At 42.9% G+C, this 18,973-nt stretch overlaps 1 protein-coding gene across 3 annotated transcripts in view; it reads left to right on the plus strand.

Annotated features, from left to right (window-relative positions):
* NCMAP (non-compact myelin associated protein) overlaps positions 1-18,973 on the plus strand; it is a 38,739-nt gene that overhangs the window by 17,305 nt on the left and 2,461 nt on the right. For 2 of the 3 annotated variants that reach the window (XM_090271491.1, XM_090271493.1), the window contains exons 1-3: positions 7,697-7,863; positions 11,317-11,405; positions 16,078-16,162. In XM_090271491.1, coding sequence (XP_090127617.1) covers positions 11,324-11,405; positions 16,078-16,162 — 167 coding nt within the window. In that variant the 5' untranslated portion in view covers positions 7,697-7,863; positions 11,317-11,323. Of the gene's footprint in view, positions 1-7,696; positions 7,864-11,316; positions 11,406-16,077; positions 16,163-18,973 lie in introns of those variants that run through there. The other variant, XM_090271492.1, reaches the window with a different exon arrangement.

The raw sequence follows: 18,973 nt of genomic DNA on the forward strand, positions 1-18,973 counted from the left end.
CTGGCAACCTTTTGGTTTGTGGGATGATGCCCAACCCACTGAACCACACCGGCCAGGGCCCTCCTGTATTTTTTTAAAGAAAAGATAGATCCTAAACTTTATTTCTTCCTAGGATGAGGTAAAACCGAATTTATCCTAAGTCACTGAGGAGCCGGAGGGCTGTAGGAGGAGGTCAGAGGCCCTGGCTGTCTGGGGAGGGGTGAGTTTGGCTAGCCCATGCAGTGTGGCCTCTCTATTCTGTAAAGGATTGAGCGGCACATGGAGGGGTCACACAGCTGAATGGCATCCTTGCACACCAGAGTGGGGCAGGGAGTGGACTTATAAGATTAAAGACCTTCTAAGCCCTTGGTGTTACTGAATGAGTACTCAGTAGTTGCTACCCGAAAGACAACTCCGAGAGGATTTTATGAGAGGGAGCATACATTATTGAGAGCTGGCAGGCAACGACACACATGGAGGACGGGGGTCACTTCCCAAAGCAGCTGTTCCCAAACAAAGGATCAGATTGATATTCATGCAGGGAAATCATGCATAAACATCAAGATGAGCTTCATCACCACTTATGTAGGTGAGGACATTACTGTCAATGAGCAGTCAGAAAACATGCCTGTATATACAAACAGCGGAAAATCTCCACCTCTGAGAGGGGGTGTTAGTATTATAGTGAGGGTATAATGAGAATATTTTATGAAGAAGTCCAAGCCACTTTAGCCATTCTCAGGTGGTTTGAGCTGGATCAGTCCTCTGGTTCTACAAAGCCTCCTGGGCTTATCCCTGAAAAAAACAAAAACAAAAAACAGTCCCAGCAGTTGTCAATGTCAGGGATGGCGCAGGTATGAAAGAAAGTTTAACTAAGTCTCAGTCATTCTGTTAAACCCTTAGCAAATTATAGGACATGGTTACACAAATCGTATAACACCCTGGGTAATCTAAGTGGGTTTATAGGTTAATCTAAGAAAAGTTATGAATTTTAAGTAAAAGTTAGTCTATGTTAGGTTTCTGCAAGGCTGTGTGTATATATATGTTAGGTTACATTGGCAGGGAGGAGATTTGGAAAGGAAAAATTGAGGATGATTACCAGTTAACTGGGCAAATAAATCCCACAGATGAGGCAGAATCCTGGCTGGCAAGGGCTGGGGTGGGGCGGTCCTGCAGGACAGAATGAAGTACAGATGTATTTGATGTTAGGTTGGAGCTAGGGTAACCGAACGCAGGCCCAGCAACAGGCCGCTTCAAAAACCAATGCTGAGGAGACAGGTGCTGATGTAAAGGAAAATGGTTTATTCCGGCCGCCAGGAAGATGGGGGACTCTTGTCTCAAAGCTCCTCTCAACATCTCAGTGGAGGCAGAAGTTTTTATCAGGAGGGAAAGGGGAAGCAGAACAAAGACGTCAAGGGAAGGGGGTTGAAGAGTCCTCTACGTGCAGAGGAGCACAGTCCATTCCAATAAGGTGTGTGATGGTCCAGTGTGCGTCATCCTGGTTTAGTCATCTTGACTCCGTGATTAAAGGCCAGCAAATCTCCCCGATCTGGAATGCCTGAAGGTCGGAGTCTGTATCTTTTGAAGTCAGTTCCTAGGGATTCTTATACAAACAAGCTGTTTATCGACAAGCTATATATACTAACCAGAGTCAGCATTTACAGAAACAATGTCAAAAGCATCTTGGGGTGACTTACAATTCCCCACCATTTCAGTAGGTGCTGAGACTTGCTTGACAGGGAAGGAATCAGGCCCGTCCAGTTGACTCTTGAGCCCACTTCCCACAGCCCTGCTCTGACTGGTCCAGTGTCTCTAGAACTCCATGTCTGCTCCCTGTCACGTACTCCCTCCTGATGCGTGCTGGTGCCTGCCCCTCTCTGGACATACATGTCTGATCCACCTCAGTGCCCTGCACTGCTCCTGACCTATGAGCTATGTCTGTTCAGGCAGGGCGCGGAAGACAGGAGTGGATTAAGAGCACAAACCCTGGGGTCTAAGTCCTATATATTAGGCTGAATAATGGCCCCCCCAAAGTTATCCACATCCTAGTTCCCAAACCAGTAACTATGTTACTTTATGTGACAAAAGGGACTTTGTAGATGTGATTAAGGATTTTGAGATGAGGAGATTATCCTGGATTACTGAGTGGGGCTGATGTACAGTAGTCCCTCTCTATATCGCAGTTCACTTATCGTGGCCTCACTGTATCGCGGGATTTTTTAAAAATATTATATTTAATTACTTATCTCAGATTTTTCGCTCTATTGCAGGATTTTGTGGTATTGTATACATATGTTGTTAAAGTTATGTAGGTTTAAGAATGTAGAATATGTTTAAGAACATAAGCAGAGTTTATAAAAGTGTGGAAAAGGTTAATAAGGGACTGGGAACGGTTTATAAGTGTGTGGGAAGGGTTTATAAAGCCTTAAAATATATATAAATACTAAAATAAATGTAAGGTTTCTACTTCGTGGATTTTCACCAATCGCGGGGGCATCTAGAATGTAATACCTGCGATAAGTGAGGGACTACTGTAACCTTGAGGGTACTAGTGGGCAGAGACCAGGGACACTGCTAAACATCCTGCAATGCACAGGTCAGGCCCCAAAGCAGAAGTATCTGACCCAAATGTCAATGGTGCCGTGCATGAGGAACCCTGCCATCTCAAGGTCTGTTGAACCCCTTGGGCTCTACATATTAAACAGAGGGAAAGAATGGTGAGCAGAGTCCCAGTCCAACAGGACTGCTGACCCTCGAGGAGTGTCCAGGAATACTGCTTACCTCCTGGGAAGCTTGGCAGCCATGGACAGCTTGGAGGGTGAAGATCTGAGTTTGAGACTTAGCTCCTTGACTTCCTTGCTATTAGACTTTGAGCAAGTCACTCAACCTATCGGCAGAGTGGAGATAAAAAGACCCTCCTTGTTGTATTGATTAAATGAGAAAATGCGGGAGCGTAGTGCCTAGCACTTTGTTAGTGCCTCCTTAAATGTTAGCTCCCTTCCCTTCCTCACTAGTGTCCAGGGGGAATTATTTTCTTCTGAAATATTCACTTGGGGCATCAACTCTTTAAATTTGCACCTTTTTTTCTCTTTGGGGTAGTGGGACACCTGGAGCGCAGGTATAGTTTGAGGACCTTTGGGAGCTGGGCTCTTGGCTTGTGCCCAAAGACAGAGAGGCAAACGGAAGCCACAGGTCACGTTCCAGCTCTTGGTCACACTCAACCACTATGCCCACATGTCTCATCCTCCCACTGATACCTGGTATTGTTTGTGTCACCCTTTGGCACAAGGCAAAAATGCAAAAATCTGCCTTGTGACTACTCTTATCTAGGATCTCTTTCTTTTTTTTCTGAATTTGAGAGTACGTTTTGAAAGGGCTGCTTTGGCTCTCTAGAAATGTTATAGGAAAGAAATGAGCCTAGGTGGGGCTGCTTTGGCTCACTGAAAAGTCAGAGAAAAGGAGGCTTTGCAGACAGGATCAGGGGTTAGTTGGGGATGAGCTGCCACTGCCCATTGCTCCCCTGATTGCAAGTCTTGTGGGGACCCTTAGAGTTTAGGAGATGCATGCCTTGGGGGGAAGTAAAGGGAGAAAGGGGCTGGCATGCTCCTGGAAGGGAGAGTATACCCACTGGGGTTTCTATTTATAAATCTTAGTATGTGGAACTTACTTAGCATGTCTTGGGTTGGGAGCTCCTCGGGGCCCCTTTCTTTACAAGCCAGAATTTGATGGAGTGGGTAAATAAGATCTCATAGGTGTGGTGGGCCTAGAACCCAGGTTTCCAGATGCACAGGCCACTGCTTTTTCCATAGGACTTCAATGTGCTATTAATCAGCTATCTCTCCGTGATCAGTGTTGTGATCAGACATGAGGGGGATGAGCCCCCATAATTATTGATTGAAGGAAAGATTCATTTTTTAAAAGATTTTATTTATTTGTTTTTAGAGGGGAACAGAGGGAGAAAAGAGAGGGAGAGAAACATCAATGTATTGTTGCCTCTCGCATGCCCCCAAGTGGGGACCTGACCCACAACACATGCATGTGCCCTGACTGGGAATTGAACCAACAGACCTTTGGTTCACAGGCCGGTGCTCAATCCACTGAACCACACCTGCCGGGGCTGAAGGAAAGATTCTCAAAGGAAAGATTCTCAAAGGAAAGATTCTCAAAGGAAAGAATTCCATTTCTCATTCTCTTTGTCTGAGCTCTAGGGATGTGATCCCCCATGGCCCTTCTTTCAGTCCTCTCAGTGCTATGTATGTGGGAGGCACTGGTTGAATGAATGACAGAAAAAATGAACAGAAGAACAGGTGTGAGGTAAATTGTGTGCAGTGGATGAGCGGGAGTGTGGATGCATGAGTGAATGGGAGGATAAAAGAATAAAATGATAATTGAAACCAGAAACGTGCTTCCTAATTTCTAGGAACCAATCACAAGGAACATGTATTCGCTATGTAATTGTGAATGGCCCCAAGTTCAAGGGAGCATTTAGATCCCACCTTTGGGATCTGTGGCACACAATGGGGGAGAGCCATGCACAGGCAGGGCAGATGGAGTGGGGGAGATGATGTGGAAAATGGGCCCTGGCTGGTGTGGCTCTGTGGATTGAGTGCTGGCCTGTAATCTGAAAGGTTGCCGGTTCAATTCCCAGTCGGGGCACATGCCTGGGTTGTGGGCCAGGTCCTTGGTTAGGGGCATGCGAGAGGCAACCGATTGATGTACCTCTTGCAAATTGATGTTCCTCTCCCTCTCTTTCTCCCTCCCTAACTACTCTCTCTAAAAGTAAATAAAAAATATATATTTTTTAAAAAATGGAACATGAAGAGTGTAGGAGATGGCCATTCAGGATTCAGACAGACTTGGGTTACTATGTACCCAACTGAGTATTTGGAGGTTTGTCCCATAGGCACTGCTGCTGCCACATCAAACCCCTGTGTGGAGTTCTCCTCGGTTTGTTCCAGTCTCAGCTGCTTTCCAGGAAGTATTCCTACCTTTCAGCATGAATTGTGCATGCTAACCTCCCTCTCCTAACACCCCCCAAATAGTTGGTATCTACAAAGAAAGACGTGCTTTTGGAAGACACTTGTTCTTAAGTTAAGCTATGAATGCCCGTTGCGTGCAATAGAACCACAGATTGGAAAAGCTCTCAGAGATCATCTTCAAACGGGATTATTTTACAGATGGGAAAACCAAGGTCCAGAGAGGGGAGAAACCTTTCCAAAGTCACATGCGAAACGGGTGGGAAAGGCAACCCTGGTCTCCTGATTCTCAGCCCAAGAATCTGTGGTTTGTTCTCCCCCTGCTCACCCAGCAGCCCCCATACTCTACCAGTTGCACTGGGATTTTTGCCTTCCTGAGGGAGGTTTTGCGATTTCCTCTGTCTCTCTCTCAGTGGAGATGGAGGAAAAAGTTGAACCACAGAAAGTTCTGGTGAATCCCTCCTCAATTCCTTCCTTGGAACACCATACTTCACAGAGCTGGAGTTTCTCTCCTGAGGGCCTATATCAACAAAGTCAAGGCCAACAAGAATCAATGCCAAGTCCCACACTTAAGTTCAAAAAGACATTTCCACACTAGCATAATGAAGACCTAGTTACTGGACAAGAGCTCATCATAATATCGTCACCATTGCTAATGCAGCTGCTTTTGCCCTTTATTTCCATAGCATTTTGCAGTTTAGAAAGCCCTTTCTTTTACCAATATTAGGGCTTTGAATGACCATAAAAAAGCATGAGAGAAAATCCGAAAAAGGTTTGGGGGCACATCAACAGGGTGTGTATGAGCAGTGTGCTATGGACACCTGTAAAGCTAGTGAGCTCTTTGTTTGCATTAATCCAGTGTAATATCAATAGGTTATGTGCACAGCTACTGCGCTAAATATATTATATGCTTTATCTCATTTAATTCTCACAACAACCCTCTGGAGTTTATAATTCCTGTTTTACAAATCAGAAAACCCAAGAAGTGAAGAAAGTTGACCAAGATCACACAGCTAGTAAGTAGTAGAATTTAGACCCCGGGGCTGATAAGTACCAAGAAAAATGTCATTCTAGACATTTCAGGACCCCTCTGAAGTCATGTGTTCAGTTTGGGGTGCTCTATTTAAGACAGAGAGCGACACACAGAAAAATGAGGAACCCCAAAGATTGTTTAAATGATCTGAGACGATTTATCTCTGAGAAGAAATTCATCAGAGAATACGCATTTGCCATTTTCAAAGGGCAGAAACCTCCTGTACTTAGATGCAGGTTGGGATCACAGGACATGTACCAGTTATTTGAAGGTTAGATACAAAGGAAAATACTACAACCAACTACTATCGCCACCTATCGGTGGGAGGTAAAATTGAAGTGCTGATATCAGCTATCTTAACTACTCCATCCAATAGAAGTTTGAGTGTAATCTTCCATGCATAGAAATGTTTTTAACCTGACAGTTGTCATGTGTAAGAAGTAGCAGATTACCTTTGTGGAAAGAGAATGAGGACCAATGGGTGAAAATCATAGAACATGGTTTGAACATGAATGTTAATTTTCTAATAGTTACAACATCCCAATAACTCAAGGGACCGCTTGAGAACAGTGAGGTTCTTGTCTGTGGAAGAGACCAAGTCATGCTGAACCTCCCACCTCTCAGGTGATTGGGAGACATCAGTCCCAGTGTTTGGGCGGGTTGAGGTCATTGATGGGTTGCCTACTCTGAGTTACAGTTGGCCATGTGAGTAGGGGTTGGCCAGGATCGATACTGTCTTGGTTATCTTATCCAGTGAGGAACTTCTGGGCCAAACCAGAGGGAAGGAGGGTACCACTGGGGCAGAGCAGTAGGGGAGATGTTTTAGACAGGTGGGCCTGGCACCATTTATCTTCCAGATATGGCTCTTAACACTTGCCCAAGGAACAGAGAGGGGCGGCTCAGTGAGTAAATGGTCATGATGCTCCATCACTTCCCAAACAAATGAACCTCTCATGCAAGGCCATTTATAAACAACTCAAGGGACATCATTTTCTTGTTGTTGATTCTGCAAATGTAATTAAGGCTCTGCTGAAGACAGAGTCCAGAGTATTGCCCAGGGCAAGGACCAGTAAGGTAGGACCAGTCAGGGTCAGGGGCCTGGGGCAAGGACTCTGGCTCTCTCTGCTGTACCCCAGCTTGTGTGGGTTTTCCCATCAAAGACCAGTGTTGATTTGAGCCCTGGGTGCTGGGCCATTTGTACATAGTGTGTTCACTGGGAGGATTTATGGAGAAGGGGCTGTGGAATCAGAGAGACCCATCTTGAATTTTAGCACAGCTACACATTAGCTTTGTGAACTTATATTGATCTCGCTCTGCTCTAAGCCTCGGTTTCCTCATTTGCAGAATGGGCGCAGTGATTGCACCCCCCTTGCCAGATAGGTGTGAGAATTAAATGAGACCTTCCACGTAAAGCACTGAGTGCAGTGCCCGGCATATAGTTTATTATGGTTGTTACTATTATTATTAAATTAACCTCTGTCAGTGAAAACCAGCCTCACCCTCCCTGCAGGCTCCCCCTTTTCTATAGCCATAGGCCCTGGTCATAGGCATGTCTGATACTGAAATCCTCCTGCTGGACCTCACTTGGTTAACAAGACTCGCCAGAGCCCCACACATGCAAACACCCACATCCTTGGCCATCGAGTTCCACCACCCTCCCCGCCTTCTCTGGTGTGGCAGGAACAGAGATGTGATTGAGAGCCCTCAGTCCCGAGAGGAGGCAAGATATGCTCTGAGATTGCTCACTGTTCTCTCAGAAAGAAGAGTAGCTGGGCCCATCTGAAAGGGAGGTGCACCTGGAACTTGGGAGGTTACCCAGGAGGTTATCGTGCAGAGGAGCCCGTGTCCTGGGGGCCTTAGACGGCTGCGTTACTGGTCAGTGTGTGTCTAGTGTATGTGCGCATGTTTTTGTAGTGACTTGCCCTTGGACCCCCCTAAGTGTGGGCCACGGCAGGGTGGTCCAGTGGGAAGGACACAGACTTTGAAGTTTGCAGGGCCAGCTTCCAGGCTGTATGAGCGTGGAAAGTTAGTGTTAGGTCCCCAGGTCTTGGGGTCCTCATCTAAAGCAAGGGGAAAGGAAAACCTGTTTTACATACATTTGCTAATTAAATCAAAACATGGATTTAAAAAATACCTGGCACAAGGCCTTGCCATGTGGCAGGCACTCGGGTGGAGGCAAATGTGTCCACAGGCGGGATTTAGCTTATTCGGTGATTATGCCACGTCTCCCTCACTAAGTGACCCGTGATCAGCAGCCACCTATTTGCCTCTCTTTTCTGTTTGTAAAAGGAATTGTGAATCTTCTCAGCTTGGTATTGGTGGGGATAGAAGCAGGAGGGTTACGCAAATGCATATTAAAACTCTTTATGTGCTGGGATGGGTAACGGTGTTGGGGGGCAGGTACCTCTCCCTGGGAGCAGAGGTGGGGGCCTGGGGGGAAACTTACATTCCGTGTTCTCATATTGGTCCACACTTATTTTATAGAAAAAATTTTTTCCTATTTTGAGCTGCAGATCCACCTGTTTCTAATTTAGTTCAGCAAATATTTTCCAATATCCACTATAACACTAAAAAGCACCTTTCATACTTAACCTCTAACCCTCAGCTTCCTTGGGAAAAGCTGCCTCATTTTACAGATGAGCAAACCAAGATGGGAAAAGTACAATTACTCCCACAAGTACTTCCTCTGGCAAAGGTGAGAAGAGCCAGACACTTTATCTGGGGACAGTAGAAAGCTCTGAAAAAGAACCAGAAACGGTCTCTACCCTCAAGGACCTGACAATGAACATGGGAAGTTAACTGCCAGACAAAGCAAGTGAGGCGCATGCAATGGTGTATTCTTTGCTGCTGTGGGAGTACAGAGGACACAACACAATGGCTAATTCTGTCTACGTGGGAGTTTCCTGGGGGTGACTGGGCTGAGTCTTAAAGGATGTGATCATTCTGGAGGGGGAGCGGGTAGTGGAGCGTGGCCCACCGGGCCTGTTTAAGGTGATCAGGGGACAGGAAGTCCAGCCAGGAAGAAAAGTTGGCCAACGTCGGGAGGTCAGGAGGCAAAGCCACACGGGACTCCTCACTGGGAGTTGTGAGGACCTGGTCTTCGAGAGGAGGAGACAGACAAGAGCTGGGGGGTTTTAGGCAGGGCCCTAGAGCTAAAGGAGAGCAGAGAAAATGATGGCAGAGTCCATTCGTTGGATCAGCAGGGCCTGACCACAGAGGGGCATTCCCAGGGGCAGGGTAGGCCACAGCCACCAGAGCCCCCAGCCTGGGTGCAGATGACCTGACCCCAGTGGAGGGGTGTTTTCTTCAGGAGCTGGGAGGGTCTGGAGGAGATGCAGCCCAGAGGTGGGGGCTCTTGGGAGAGGCCCACTGTGGGGTCTGGGGAGGATGAAGCCTGGAGTAGCCAGCCCAGAAACAGCAAAGACCAGGAATGACAGGGCACAATGGAGAGGTCCATTGTCACAGCAGTTTGGCAGATGTTGGCGTGAGGAACTGAAGGGTTGGAGACAGAGTGGAAATGGCCCACGAAGGGCATTTGCTGCCAGATTTAGAAGTGTGGGCACTGGGAAGATGATTGTTTTTTGAGTCCAAGAATGTTGTGGTCAAACCTACACTCTCTCTACTAACATGTGAACTTCTGGAGGCAAGGAGTTTGTCTTTTATTTCACAGTGTATTCCCAGCACCTAGCACAGGGTCAGTCACTTAGTGGGTGCTTGATTCATATTTGTTTAATAAATACATTGACCCACAATATATACAATGGTTATGGATATATACTATATTTATGGATATGTACTATGTTAATGGGTATACACTGTGTTTATGAACATATACGTATGTGTAGTAAAGAATATACATTAATGGCCAAGGTAGTGGTTACTTTGGGCAAGGGACTAAGATAGGATAGAAAAGAGATTTCAACTAAGTATTTTTAAAAATAAAGAACAGAAGAAAATATGATAATAAACATTTGTTCAATCTGAGTGCTAGGTACTTGGGCTCCTATGATATTATTCTTAATAATTAAAAAATATTTCTTAATTTTACCAAGTAAATAAATTGATGCACAAACATTTTGTTAAATGTGTAAAATATCTCTTCTCTGGAGGAGGGAGCAACTGTGGGGAGGCCTCATGGCTTCTTAGGATCCCCCAGGGGCCTGGACCCTCTTCTCTGGGTGGAGATCCCCCATTGACTTCCAAACTGTCAGCAGTTGTAGGATAGGCTTGGCTGCTCTGAAGAAGAGAAGCAAAGCCTGGTTTGTTTCCCTTCTTTCCTTGATGCTGGTAGTTCAGAGCATTTGTTTATAATATCACTGGGCTTAGAATATAATTCTTGGTGGAGGATCTCAACATTTGTTCTTGGTGGCGTGGCATCATATTAACTGCATGCCTCCTGGCTCACTCCTCAAGTGGAAGATTACAGGATTATGAACTTTGACTCCTATGGGTGTCAGGGAAAGAAGGTACATTGTGCACTCAGAGAATATGTTTGAGTCCAAGCTGTGTGACTTTAGGCGAGTCATTCAGCCACTCTGGGCCTCAGTTTCTTCAGCCCTAAAATGTAGGTGGTTGAGAGGATTAAATGAGCTGATACAGTGTGTGAAGACACCTGGGACAGAACCTAGTGGGTGTGTGGTAAATGCTCAACATACATTAACTCTCTTCCCATTGAGGCCTTTGTACAGTCTGACCTTTGCTCTCCCTCCTCTCACCCCGAAACCACTCCGGCCCATTCAAACTGATCTCATCCTTGGAATCATTTTTCATAACCCAATGGCTCATGTTACTAACTATTAATAATCATGGTTATTTTTTTTTCCATCTGCTTTTTTTTCTTTTGCCTCCTTAGATCATAAACCTTCTGAAAGCAGGAACATCCTTTCAGGCATTGTTGTGGGGTGGTGAAAGGCCCGCTAGGGTGGGAGGCTGATGTCCTGGGTTAAATTCCACTGGGTAAACTTGGGGATCCACATCATTTTGGGGGCTTCAGTTTCATCCATCAAATGGCAAAAATAATAACCTCCCTCATGCAGATTCTTGAAGATCAATTTAGACATTCATTCTGTGTGAAACTTAGGAGGAGTTTAATAAATATTGTTGAATGAATTTAAACTGCTTTGAAAAATGAAGTTCTTTACAAATGTCAGACATTATTTTTAATTCCCCACAGTATATAGTAAAGGGCCCTGTATTTAGTTGCTGCTAAGAGAAACTTGAAGGCTTGAATATTCTCCAATCAACCAGATAACGACAAAAAGAAGCATCACACAGGGGTTATAAAGCTTACTCTGGTTTGAAACAAAATTTCATCTTCATTCTTACCAGGATCAAGATGACTACAGCCACCCCTTTGGGAGTTACCACCTTCTTCTCATTGAACGTGACCACCAGAGAAGAAGACTCTCTGTATAAAAGTAAGGTCAACTTGGCTTGGCAGTGGGTGGAGGGATGGTGGGACAAGTGTCACGGTCAGCTCCTGGTGTAGAGGTCAAGAGCGTGCACTCTGGAGACAGACTGCCTGTGTCTTGGTCTCAGTTCCATCACTTGCCAACTGGGTGACCTTAAGCATGTGACTTCAATGCTCTGTGCCTGTTTCCTCTTCTATAAGATGCAGATATTAATGAAGCTACCACATAAAGTAGGTGTGAGGTCTAAGAGAGATAATCTATGTAAAGAGCTTAGAATAGCTTGATGCATATTAAATATCTAATGAGTATTATTATTACTTCAATTTTTTATTAGGGAGGTTTGGAGTCTAGAAGGCAATGGAAATTTGAATCTTGTATGAGATGTCCTTAAATCAGTCACACTTATGTACAGCTACTTCCATACTACTTTTGTAAGGTAGAAACATCCCATTCGTTCACAAAGGAGTAAATGAATTTAGGTGGGATGAGTTATCCCAGCGGTGGCATTTACCAGGAATAAGAGGTCCCTGGGAGGAAAAATTTGAGGGCCACTCTTCAGGAAACCAATTGATCATATTAGGGGAAGTTGGGGTCCATTTCAAGCATTTCAGTTGACGTGGTATATACTTCTGCGAATGGAGTAGGCCTCCTGGCACATGCGGAGTATTCCTCAGTGATCAACAGTTCCAGGCTTGGTGCTGGCAGGAAGCTGGCTAAAGGGCAAGATGTTTCCCTTCTGTGGAAGCCCAGAAGGGGTCATTATTGGGGCAGAATCCCACGTATTAGCCTGCTTCTTGCTGGGTGTGAAGACCTACAGAGGCCTACTGGGCTATCTCTCAAAACTGTTCTGAAGGGAGGTACAAGGTGGACAGAATCACTGTCAGCAAGATGGGAATACAGCAGTCCCTCTCTAGATCACAGTTCACTTATCGCAGCCTCACTGTATCGTGGGATTTCTTAAAATATTATGTTTAATTATTTATCGTGGTTTTTTCGCTATATCACGGGCTTTTGCTGTACTGTATATGTATGTTGTTAAAGAGTAGGTTAAGAGTGTAGAATATGTTTAAGAACATAAAGGGTTTATAAAAGTGTGGAAAACGTTAATAAAAGGAGTAGGAAATGTTAATAAGGGGCTGGGAACGGTTTATAAGTGTGTGGGAAGGGTTTATAAAGCCTTAGAATATATATAAATACTAAAATAAATGTAAGGTTCCTACTTCACAGATTTTCACCCATCGCGGGGTGGGGGGACGGTGTCTAGAACGCAATACCCGCGATGAGTGAGGGAATACTGTAAATCATCTCTCTGTCACCAAAGGGTAACCTAGGGCTGCCATGTTGCACAACTCCAGGCTCACCTTCACTTCAGGGTCCCCGTGGATGGTGCCCCCTGGGCTGTGCAGGGCCATTTGCATTTGCCCTGAGGCAACCCTTAAGTGATAGCATGGGGCCTGCACCTCAGCACCTGCTGTGGGAAATTGAAGTCACCGTGTCAGGCGTGCCTGCCATATAATGGTTTTTGTTTGCTGTTGCCTCTTTCAGTGCCTTCCAGCTGCCCTATTCACAGCGGTGGCGTCCTTATACAGCAGCTGCATGAGGAAACCTGTGTCACCCAAATGTATCAATGGTGTCTTTCTCAGAACAGAGATACGACAAATCTAATGAAAATGCCCAGGTTGAGCCCACCCCCTTCCCCGTGCATGGTGTGGTTCCATCAGCCGTGACCCACGATCAGGATCTGGCTGACCTTGACCACAGGGCAAGCCAGGAGCGCCTCGGCACTGACCATGATTGTCGGTGTGTGGGCTTCCCTTTAACCTGCTCTGCCCTGTTCCCATCTGGATGCCATCCTCTGTCCCTCTTGCAGCATCCTGACAGCCTGTAAAGAGCGCCCTCTGTCGGTCGTATTCCTCGCTGCTCACTGCAATAATGGGGCCGCTCTGCAGAGTCCGGTGAAGAAGCCAGGGCCTTGGAGTTCCACAGACCCAAGTTCACTGTAACTTAACCTTTCTGAGCTTCAGTTTCCAATATTTGCCAAGCAGCTACTGTAATTCTGTTTTTATTTAACTGAAAGTAATGGTTCTCAATTAGGTGATTTTGCCTGCCTTGATAGGGTTACCAGATTTAGTAAATAAAAATACAGGATACCCAGTTGATTTAGACTTTAAGATAAACAATAATTTCTTTATACTATAAGGATGAGACATGAAATATTTGAGACATACTAAAAAATTATTCATTGCCAGAAATTCTAATTCAAGTGGGTAGCCTGTATTTTACCTGGCAATCCTACCAGGGGGCATTTAACAATGTCTGGGTGGGGAAGGGAAGAGAAGTGCTACCAGTATCTGGTGAGAAGAGGCCAGGGATGCTGCTAAACATCCTATAAGACACAGGACAGCTCCCACAACAAAGAATGGTCCAGCTGAGGTTGAAAAACCTTGAACTAAATTATCATCACTGGATTCCCCATCTTTTCCATTCAGTCTTTCCTCCTATGAATATTGCACATATTTTTAAGTAAACCCTTTATAAAAACATTACATAAATTCAAAAGTGCACAAAAATTCACAGCTGGATAAATTTTCACAAAGTGAACACACATGTGTAACCAGGCCCCAGGTCCAGAAACAGACCACCACCAGTATCCCAGAAGTCCTGGTATCCCTGCAATCTCTATCTCCCAGCCACCCAAGGGAACCCACTATTCTGACTTCTTCCACCAGAGATTAATTTTGCTTGGTTTTGAACTTTATATAAATGTAATCATACCATGCATTATTCTTTTGTATTTGACTTCTTTTATCAACATTATGTTTGTCCACACATTTTGATGGTTCCAACATAAAGTACATATATGTATTTGTGGGCATGTATATATCATATTCTATTTTCTATTCTGTTTTCTATACTTTATATCATCATAAGTGTTCCCATGTTACCATAGTCTTCATAATCATCATTTAAATTATAGTGTAATATTTCATGGGATAGGTGTGTCATACCTTATTAAATCATTGCCATATTTAGAATATGAATAATGTAATAAACATCTTCATTTATATGGTTTTTTTCTGTATTTAAGATTATTCTCTAAGAGCCCTGGCTGGTGTGGCTGAGTGAATTGAGCGCTGGCCTTCAAACCAAAGGGTCACTGGTTCAATTCCCCATCAGGGCACATGCCTGGGTTGCAGGTCAGGTCCCCAGTTGGGGGCATGCAAGAGGCAACCATACATTGTTGTCTCTCTCCCTCTCTTTCTCCCTCCCTTACCCTCTCTCTAAAAATAAATTTTAAAAAGATTTTTTTTTAAAAAGATTATTCCCTAAGATAAACTCCCAGAATCAAATAGATTGGTTAAAAGTATGAACCTTTTAATAATTTTAAAAAATATTTTCAATATGAGCTCTGTCTAGGATGTAGATTTTAAACCTAAAATTAGATTTGGGCATTAGAGCCTGATGCTCTGGCTGTTGTGGCTCTGTGGATTGAGCATCAGCCTGCAAACTGAAAGGTCACTGGTTTGATTCCTGGTCAGGGCACATCCCTGGGTTGTGGGCCAAGTCCCCAGCTGGGGATGTGCAAGAAGCAAACAGTCAGTGTTTCTCTTTCTCCCTCCCTCCCCTCTCTCTGAAAATAAGGAAATAAAATCTGAGTTTAGAAGTGAGCGACCATTTTTAAAAAATTAGAGCCTGAGAGTCTGAGATATTATGCTACAATGATAGCCTTGTTTTAATAGTGAAAAAATGGGAAACAAGATAAATATCCTCAATAGGGAATTGATAAATGAATTATGGCACATCCAAACAATGGAGTACTATACAGCCATAAAAAGTCATGATAATCAATATGTAATTACCTGGAAAGATTATCATGATATTGTTTTAAAATGGTATATGGAACATGGTTCTATTTTTATTAAGGACATATTTTCCATATTTATGAATATTTCCTTAAGATGGATTTTCAGACATAAAATTAATGAAGACTGATAGATATTTAATGTACATATACATGACCACATTGGTGAATGCATATATGTGTAGGCAATCAGTGGTTCTTGGGGCAATGAGGTCTTTATCTTTTCTTTCCTTTTTTCTGCTTGTATTTATATTTTCAAAATTATAAAAATGATGATACATATTATTTTCATATTATCAAAAAGAGGGAAGGGACTTGACTCGGGGTAGTGAACACACAATACAATATACAGGTGATGGATGTTATAGAATTGTACACCTTAAACCTATATAATTTTATTAACCAATGTCACCCCAATAAATTAAGTAAAAAATTAAAACAAAAATAAAGTAAAATAAAAAATAAAAATAAAATGAATAATAGAAAAAAAAAAGAAGGGTATTTTGCTTGCATGTTTCACAAAAGAAGTTTGAAACTGTGTTAAGGCTGATGAGAACAGGACTTGCTAAGGCAGAATTTTGGCAGGTGATGTGCTAGGGACATGGCCCCCCCCAATCGCCGTTGTGAGTAGGTGTGCACTGCCACTGTAGCTGTGACTTTGTCTTGGGGTCCACTGTGAGTTTCAGCATTCTCTCTTCCTCCCTTTGACCCAGGGGAATGTCAGGTGACACAGTAGGGGTCCCCCTCCTAGTCTCTACATGCTTCTCTGCATTTCGGTTTACACGTTTGCCTTCTCCACTTCTGTCCTCCTTGTAGATTCTGGAGCCATCGTTGCTGCCGTTGTGGTGCTTGTCATCCTCGTCTTCACTGTGGTTCTGCTCTTGCTGAAGAAGTACAACAGGTATGGGATGTCCTTGGCTTTGGAACTGTCTGGTCCCTTCGGTGATGCCAGAATGAATGGGAACTAACACCTGTGGATGCTTGTCTTGTGCCCAGCATTGTCCATGAGTCCATCATCAAATGCTCTGACCCTTTGTGAGTCCCTTGTTGATACCTGTTCCACTACAAAAACTTAATAGTGACCAAATTTTTTTTTTTCTTGCAGAAATATTTTTTAACTATGATGATCGCTTTTCAGTCTTTTGGCTAAGATCAAGTATAAATATAATAATGATAATGGCAGTGATGAAAGACCTTGAGCACTGTGGCAAACACACTTACATAATATACAGATAATAGAGGAATGTTTCAATCCTCTTCTCTTGGGGAAGTCCTCTGCTAGATTGTATTCAGTGAACCACTTGGATATTTGAGGTGACAAATGCTGGAAGGCATGTACACATGACTCTACTTTCTGGGACCAAATAAGAGGAAATAAAATAATATGACTTGATTGTATAAAGAATAAATGTGTTATCACCTCTAGCCACAACTTTGCTAGGAGGTTATTCTTCTCAGGGAAGAAATAAAAATTATTAGTTTTTTAAATCAGTAATTTTTAATGGAAACAACTTGACTGAAAATATGTCACAGAATTTTGAGACCCATTAAAACAAAGTTTAATGAGAAAAATAAAATAAAATTAAATAAAATAACAGAGTATAAGTATAACCATATCATGGAAGACCTGGAAGCCATTTTTAAAAAGATATTGCAGAAGCATATTTATTGGTGAGATAAACTGTTTAGAATATATTGTCAAAGTTTTAAAACGGTATGTACAGTATAATCATACACCTGGGTTACATACACTCACATCCATGGAGGGTTCAAACGAGACACAACAAGGTGTTGACAAGCAGTGTGTCCACATGGGACTGCTAGTTAGTCGGTTGTTCGTTTTTATAGGGGACGAGTCTGTGCTCTCTTATTTTTGAGAAGTAGTAAGCATACATTGTTTTATAATAGAGTTGATATTATTTATAATGGTAGATGACTATATTCATTTCTTTCTATGTGCCCAGCATGGTTTTAAGTTCCTTACACATATTAACTCGTTTACACCTCACAACCCCACAACATGGGTAGTACCATTATCCCCGAATTTTTAGCCATGAAATGGGCACAGGAAGATTAAGAAACATAGTGAAGGTCACTTAACCCTAACTGCCAGAGTTGGGACTCAAGCCCAATCTGTCTGGTTTCAAAGAAAATACTCCCACCACTACATGTAATATAATAATAATAATAATAATTAATAACAACATTTAATAAATTATTATTTTTTATCGTTGGGGTGTTATCATTTGAGTCTATCCAAAACGGGTAAGTGGCATCAACCACCCCACCCCCGTGGCTACCCTTCATTTCTCTCTACTGTTGCTAAAGCTTTGAGCCCCTTTTCTAGCTTGTACTGTGGATGGAGACTCCACTCACCCTGGTTTACAATGATATTTGGTCTGTCAAAACCAGGTAGGTCATTTAACCTCTCAGGACCGATTTGATCATCTTTCACATGGAAGGGCCTGAACGTGCAATCATTGCATTATGGTTACATTGGAGAATGCCCTTGTTCTTAGTATCATCAAGGGGTAAAGTGGCATGATGTCTGCAACTAACTCACAAATGGTTTATGATTTTAAAATCATTAATTCTGGATGTATGTATGCGGGTGTGTAAATGGGGAGAGAGAAAGAAAGCAAGCAAATGTGAGAAATTGTTAACAACCAGTGAATTATTTGGTGAAGGGTATTCAGATATTAATTATTATTAGTACTATTTGTGCAACTTTTCTGATGATTTGAAATTTTTCAAAAAGATTTATGATAGGTCAACAAGATGAAATATATAGACAGAATTAATGATTGTTGTTAACTATGGAATGTTATGGCACATGAAATGAGAGATAGGATATACATTTTAAGTATATTCTCTTCTCGATTATGTTAATAGTTATTAAATATTTATAACAATAAACTTAGCAAGCATAATGAGACTGCAAAATGTAACTAACAGTATCAAAAATGTAATATATTTGTTTTGTCTTTTTTAAAATTTTCTTTCTCTTTTTACTGATTATGCTATTACAGTTGTCCCAATATTGCCCCTTTGTCCCCCTCCACCCAGCACCCCTCACTCCCTCAAGCAATCCCCCAACCATTGTTCATGTCCCTGGGCCATACCTGTAAGTTCTTTGGCTCCTCCATTTCCTATACTGTACTTTACATCCCCATGGCTATTCTATAACTACCTATTTGTACTTCTTAATCCTCTCGCCTGTTCACCCATTCCCCATAACCCCGTTCCATCTGACAACCACCAAAATTGTTTTCTATCTCTGTCCTTCTTGTTTGCTTAGTTTGTTTTTTAGATTCAATTGTTGATATATATGTATTTATTGCCATTATTGCCATTTTATTGTTCATAGCTTTGATCTTCTTTTTCTTAAACAAGTCCCTTTAACATTTCATGTAATAATGGTTTGGTGATGATGAACTCCTTTAGTTTTTTTCTTGTCTGGGAAGCATGATATCTTTGCTGGGTAGAGCGATCTTGGCTATAGGTTCCTGCTTTTCATAACTTTGAATATTTCTTGCCAATCCCTTCTAGCCTGCAGTTTCTTTTGAGAAATCAGCTGACAGTCTTATGGGGACTCCTCTGTAGGTAACTAACTGCTTTTCTCTTGCTGCATTTAAGATTCTCTCTTTATCTTTAAATTTTGGCATTTTAATTATGGTGTGTCTTGGAGTGGGCCTCTTTGCATGCATCTTGT

This window comes from Furipterus horrens, unplaced genomic scaffold, assembly GCF_987537825.1.
Source record: "Furipterus horrens unplaced genomic scaffold, mFurHor1.1.pri manual_scaffold_3, whole genome shotgun sequence".
NCBI lineage: Eukaryota > Metazoa > Chordata > Mammalia > Chiroptera > Furipteridae > Furipterus > Furipterus horrens.